The following is a 6,880-nucleotide window of genomic DNA, read 5'->3' as shown; positions in this document are numbered from 1 at the left end:
TTGTTAAAATCAAAAGATAACAACATTTGCATAATTAATGATGTGAAAGAAGGATATAGAAGAGAGTTACGCCAAGGAGGAGGACTAGTGATACAATAAGAGACAGAAGGAAGTTGGTCTTTCACCGGATGTGGCTCAAGCTCATCTTGTTTCAGCTGCGGTGCGCCTCCTCCACCACCACCACCACCAGCCATTTCCTTTCACTTCTGATGAAATTTAACTCAGGAGAAGCAAAACAGAGAATTTTTGAAGGACTAAAGTGAGTGTTGTAGGAGACTAGGAAGAGAAAATGCAAACCAATGAAGGCACCGAAAGTGAAAAAGGGTTTAGGAAATGAGAGTGAGAAAGAAGAGGTAAGATAGAAAGAGAGAGAGACATTTGTCGGGGAATTTATGTAAGAAACCGTCAATGTAAGCAAGAACGTCAAAAAAGGTTGATTTTTGCGCGTTTTAAGTTAATAAAAAAAATAGACCTTTGAGAAGAAAGAACCACTTGGAGAACACGGAACCCTTTTAACCAAAAGCGTCAATGTGAAGAGGAAGAGGAAAAAAAGCCAGTTCAACTTGCTTTTAATTTTTTTTTTAATATAATATATAAAGAGAGAATTATCCATGATAACCCACTTTTATTAATGATTAGCCATGGTAACCTCATTTTATTTTTATTGTTAAACTAACTTACTTTTTGTGTAATAGTTTTTATAATACCAAAACTATCCTTTGTCTTTTTCTTTTTAAAATAAAAATGTCAAATGATTTTCTTTGTAAAATTATTAAATTAAAAACTAATTTCTAAATATTTATGGAAATATATTAATTGTTTAAGACCTAATTTGGTATTAACATGAGTCAAAGAAACTTTCTTCATTCTCCATGTGCTCGCCGCTTCAAAACGTGAAACATCCTTCTTTTGTTCTCCATATACAGCAAATTCAATCACTACCAACGTAAGATCTCTTATTCCATCTCTTATGCCTTTTTCTTTATTGACTAATTTTAGTTGTTAAGTTAATTGGATTTTTGGGCTGGGTTATTATTAATTATAAAATCCTATTCTCTGATTTCGTTTCTAGAATTCTCTGATTTCGTTTCTAGAATTCTCTGTTCTAGTTTAGATTAAAATTTCTATTAAACAATTCAATGCTCTGTTATCTGTTCTTGTTCTCTGTTCAAGGGAATTTTACTTCTAGAATGACAAACTCTATCATGCTTTTTTCCTGATTGACTAGTTTTAGTTGTTCAAGTTAATTGGATTTCTGGGCTGGGTTATTGTTAATTATTAACTTCTATCCTCCGATTTCGTTTATAGAATCCTCTGTTCTTGTTTAGATTAAAACTTCTATTAAACAATTGAATTCTCTGTTCTCTGTTTTCTGTTCTTGGGGGTTTTACTTCTTTTACTTCTAAAATGACAAACTCGATCCAGCTAAATTCTTACACTTTTATCTATGGGTATCATTGAAACGTAAAAGAGAGGTGGATACAATGTCTATGAAGAAGACATTGGATTCAAGAGCATCAATTATTTCTAGTGAATCTGTTGAAACGTTACAGTTGAGGATCGACCAACAAACAAAAAAGATTGAGGTGCTTGAGGCTCAATTAGAGGCTATGACAAAACAGCAACAAATCATTGAATTGATGCGCTTAAGAGTTGATCTTCTCGAGAAAGAAATAACATTGTTAAGTGAGAAGTTAAAGACTAATGAGGTAAGTCATAGTAATAAGAATCTTGTTTTGATATATTTTTCTGTTCTTTAATATGAAAATTTTAACATCGCGTAGGTGTTATTTTCATGGATTACTATTTAATATTTAATTTTATGGTTCTTGTATATGTAGGTTTTAAAAGAATACAAGCTAAAAGATTTTAGCGACGATGAAGAAACTCATGTGGGTGAAATGCATGCTAACTTAGATGTACTAAATGGTACAAGACAAAAAGTGGTCAATTCAGATGAAGAGAGTATAGTGGTNTAGGAAGGAAAATGAATAATATGTGGAGGGATAATATGGTAAAAATGTACTTTACAAATCTTTTAAAATCTTAATAGGTTAGTTTAGTTGTTTCTAATAAATTCTAGGTTATTATAGCAAATCTCCCATATATAAAACACCATAGATTAGTTCTCAAACAAATAGGTAAATTATAATTCGTTAATTACAAATATAAACAAAATTCTGACGTTAAAAAAAAAACTTGTTTGAGTTGGACTTTCTATTCGAACTCGTGAGCTCAACCTTAAAATATATTAATCCGCTGTTAAGTAGATTGGCTGGAGCGGATTACTCCATTTGACATATCTAGAGTCAAATTATATACGCCAGTAGTACTCCACTTCTAGTCCATTTTCGTTAGTGAAAAGATATTACACCAACATGTATGATCTACTATTTAATGCCTCCAAGAGAAGAGTGGTCCTTAGTCCTAAGTTTGAGCATCACAAATTTCAAAACTGAGGGTAAAAAAAAGGAAAAGAAATTAAACACATCTTTTACACACCTTTACATTTTTAGCATTACGTAAAGTCGAAGCAATCCCTAGACGGCTAGACGCATCTCCCCTCTTGTACCTTCATCGTCACACTCTTCTCTATTAAGATTATAGAATATTGAATAATCTTTCTTAAATCTTAGTATTATAATTTGTAAATTGGAAGTTTGGAACCACATTAAGTAAATGGAATGATGAGGTTGTCATTTTTCAAATGCTTTTTATTTAGTTTAGAATTCTTCCTAAGTTCGTTGTTTTAATTACTTAATTAACCCATAAAACCACTAAAGTTCATCATTTAAAATTATATACCCGTAATATTGTAAACCAACATATAAAATGAGGAACTTCTATAATAAATTCTAATGCAGAAGTAAAGAAACATAAAACAAAACAAAATGGAGGAAAATTCTAAATTGTTACTACAATATTTTAGGGTTACGTTTTAATAAATCGAACCTTGTCTTTCGAAACTAAACTGAAGACTAGATCTTGTGGCTTATTTTGTCTTTTATGATCCACACTAAGCAAAACAAGAAGAGAAAAATTATAATACCTTTTACAGACTTTGACACATTCCTCGCATTAAAATAAATGTTACCAGACTTCGATATTATATTTGTTTTGGCTCACAATATTTCCTTATTGTTGTTTGCTTTAGTTCCTTCCATTTACTTACCCTTAATTTATAACACAACTAAAAATTATCTTGAAACCAACCGTTTGGAATTAAACTTGATCAAAATCACCATTTCCTAGCAAAAGTGGAGTTGTCTGTTCATCTGCATCCAATTGATGATTATCGTTTTTCTCCACGGTTTCCTTTTGATCTTCTCTTTGATTTTGACTCCACATTATCAATAGATATCCAGTTCCAGCTATCGCAGCTCCTAACACACTGTTCACAAGAAGTTTAACATGACATCACAAACTTATCAAAATCATATTGAATATTTATATGAAATTGAGCCAAATTCAATTTTGCTTTAAATTACAAATCAGAACCGTATCCGAAAAACTAAACCAAAACGTCAATTTCTATACCAAAATTTTTAAAAGAAATATCTGATTATAAACTTTTTCTTGAATTGGAATTAAAATCATATCAAACAAGCCATATTTCATTCGGTATATATAACTTCTAGGATTATGTATACCTTCCATAGTGAAGACTATTGACAAAGAAGCTTGTGCCAAAAATGGAAGCCCAAAGGATCCCAAATGGCTTAAACAATGGCACATAATAAGGGCCCTTCATTTTTGAGCACTTCACTTGAACACTTGTTCTGATTATGCTCCCAAATATGCCCTATAAATCAGAAATCAAAAACATTATTTATACAGCCCTAAAGACTAAGGAAACATGTATGTAAATAGTAAGTATAATATACGATCAACAATATGTATACCGTGGCAATAATGAGGTATAGGTCCATGTTAAGTTTGAGTTTCCATTCACTTAGGTCTGGCTCCATGAACGCTGAGAAGATTGCACATTGGAGTGTCCCAGCTAAACTATATGCAGACACCACTTTCATCACTTGAGGATATTTCTGGACTGTATCCAACTGATAAACCGAAACCGCAAAAAAAAATTATAAATGGAACAAACTTTGTATATATCCTCATAAGAATCTTTATTTAAGTCGAGAGTCGACTCATCTAACTTGTTTCGAAAAAATATGTATTTTGAACGTGATTCTGGTTACCTGTATAATATTCCAGATGGAGATCGAGAGTGTTGCACATGCAAGAAGAAGAGACCCGAGAGCCCAATTGTCAGAGTTCTTGAAGAAAGTCAAGTAGTGTGAGACTGTAGTGAGGAAGTTGGAGTTTGGGGATGAAGAAGGAGAAGGTCTAATAAAAGGGCCTAAGTAAATAACTTCGACAAAGGCTCCTGTGAAGCATATCAACGTGCCTATCACTCTTCCTTTTGTTATCTTACTCTCCCATCTTACCCCTCCTTCCCTATTTAGTTATATTCCAAATATTTTAAAATTATAGGAAAAAGTGTTAGTTTATAATTCAGTTATTAAAGAATAATAGAAACAAAAGCTGAAATTTTAGAGAGGTTAATAGTTTACCCAAGAGCAAGAGAGAGCAAGAAGGAGAAAGCAGGTGACTGCAAGCCCATTGCACATACCACAATTGGAGAGCTATAACTTAGCCCCAAAAATGCCATATTTTGGAACAAAAACACTCTGTTCAAGACGGTAATTAATTAAACAATCTAAACTCTAGTATAATTAATCTAATTACAAAAAAATTAGTACAATATCAAAATATATGTATTTTGATCAGAATCGGGAGAGAAATAGGAATCAGTATATCTTATATAAATAGATAAAGAATGATATAGAGATTTTAAACTAACCCTGTAAAACCAAGAAGGAAGATACGAACAAGGGAAGGCTTCGTGAGGAACGGTTCATCGTCCCTGCATGTGAAATATAACATATATATCATCATATCTTAAATTTAGAAAGACATATATAGATCGAATCGTGTGTGTGTGGATTATATAGACACATAGACACTTTAAGTACCTTTCATCTCTATGGAAGTAGAATGAGTAAGGGAGGAGAAGGAGAGAACCAAGAGCGTTGGTGTAGACGATAAATACAAAAGGGCTCATGCCACCCGTCAACGCGGTCTTAGCCAAGATGGTGAGTGCAATGGTACATGCCTCCATCAATGCCATAACAATAAATGGAACGATGGTTTCCCATCTTGTATCCATTAATCCCATTTATGTCGACGCCAAGTACCACCAAAATGTGTATCAATTTATATATAGGCTAAGAAGGGTCGAAATTTTGTTTATCTCTTTCTCTATCTCTTCCTCGGAGAAGATGAGAGACCAAGTCCACAGCACAACTGTTAGGGTTGTAAATTGTGATGAAAATAATAGCGTGTCTTCATTAATATTTATATATGTGTGTTTGCATGTGAGTGGAAGGCCAAATGAAGAAGAGGGTTTTCTCTAGACGTGGAGGGAGTCATTAGTTAACCTTTGGAGAGTCGATGAAGCTAATAAATAAATCGTTGCGCCTCAACTCTTGCGACATATATAAAAAATCTGAATTGTTTTTTTTGTTGGAAGAAATACGAACATTAATTCTATTTTAAAATACACGTACATATAACTGGAAAATGAATAAATCAAATTTCGGTATACAACATTCTCATCAACAATCCTTAACATGATTATTTTTCCTTTTTTTTACATATCATATTTACGTCTACAGAAAAATATCATTCGATTTAACATATATTACAGAACATCATTTATAAAGTATTTGTAGAAAATATTACTTTACAATTTTTTTTTGCATTTATATATACACTAAAATATAATTCTTTTCCTAATGTATATAAAAAAAAATTAGTGGACTCCTAGTGCAACGATTTACATTTTTCGGTTGTTGTTGGTATATAATACCATGTTTGTGGAAGAAATGGCCTCTAGTATAATAAAGTAAAACTAAAAATATTTGAATTAACAATTTTATGCGACATCAACTCCAAATCGTAGATACTCCAAAAATCCATCCGTACATTAATAAAAATAATAATAAATAATAACCAACAATTTTGTTGGATATGGACTTCCACCCCAACATTCAAAGAGGTCCAACAAAAGATTCTTAAGAAGTTTAGGACTTGAAGTTATGGATTTGGCCTATTTGGCTGTAGAGGCAAAATCATCATTTGCGGAAGAGGCAGAAGAGACCTTAAGTCAATGACCCACTATAAATACCAGATGTCATTGTCAGAGCTCGACATCTAAAATCTAGGCAATCAGAAAGAAGAGCAATTGTTATCGTATTAACTGCGCTTAGATCTTTGATTGTATCTTTCGTAAACTCTCACCTTCAATTCTATGTTAATAAAAAGATCAGTTTCGATTCATCCCCATTAATATTCGTATTATTTATATTGTCGATTTTATACATCGACCATGAAAATTAACCAAATATTTAATGATAGTGGTCGTAGTAGTAGTAGCAGCAGTTTAAATGCCACAATTGATAGTGCATATCAATTTTATGTTCAATTGTGATTTATTGCAAGAGATCCAAATTTCGACTCTCACATAAGTCATAAACCAATCTAAAAGAAAAAAAGGATTCAGAGAAGATCAGAAATCAAGTTAACATATACACGGCAACGTGGCTTAGATATCAAAACATATTATTTGTGAATATGTGTGAAGATGAATGAGTCATAATGTTCATCATTTTGAGAATATGTGTTAGGATCATAAACTAAAAATGTAAAGGAACCAAGATATATATATAATTGACTAATTTATCAAAGATTTCCAAATGATTTTGCGTTGAAAATTGATATTTAATTTACATATAACTAGATTAATACCCGTGCT

At 32.0% G+C, this 6,880-nt stretch overlaps 2 protein-coding genes across 2 annotated transcripts in view; both read right to left on the bottom strand.

Annotated features, from left to right (window-relative positions):
* LOC104704440 (nucleobase-ascorbate transporter 7-like) overlaps positions 1-401 on the bottom strand; it is a 3,238-nt gene extending 2,837 nt beyond the window's left edge. The window contains exon 1 of the mRNA XM_010420532.2: positions 71-401. Within this exon, the coding sequence (XP_010418834.1) occupies positions 71-194 (124 nt within the window). The 5' untranslated portion in view covers positions 195-401. The remainder of the gene's footprint in view (positions 1-70) is intronic.
* On the bottom strand, positions 3,061-5,357 carry LOC104700744 (WAT1-related protein At1g60050). The gene is made up of 7 exons (XM_010416308.1): positions 5,040-5,357; positions 4,868-4,930; positions 4,578-4,694; positions 4,203-4,461; positions 3,903-4,061; positions 3,651-3,802; positions 3,061-3,391 (listed from the first exon to the last, which is right to left on the bottom strand). Exons 1-7 carry the CDS (start codon positions 5,240-5,242, stop codon positions 3,223-3,225), a joined length of 1,122 nt encoding a protein of 373 aa, XP_010414610.1. The 5' UTR covers positions 5,243-5,357; the 3' UTR covers positions 3,061-3,222.

The sequence above is a fragment of the Camelina sativa genome, chromosome 7, assembly GCF_000633955.1.
Source record: "Camelina sativa cultivar DH55 chromosome 7, Cs, whole genome shotgun sequence".
Lineage (NCBI taxonomy): Eukaryota > Viridiplantae > Streptophyta > Magnoliopsida > Brassicales > Brassicaceae > Camelina > Camelina sativa.
Note: the sequence above shows the minus strand (reverse complement) of the source record. Positions and strands in the feature narration are given on the sequence as shown.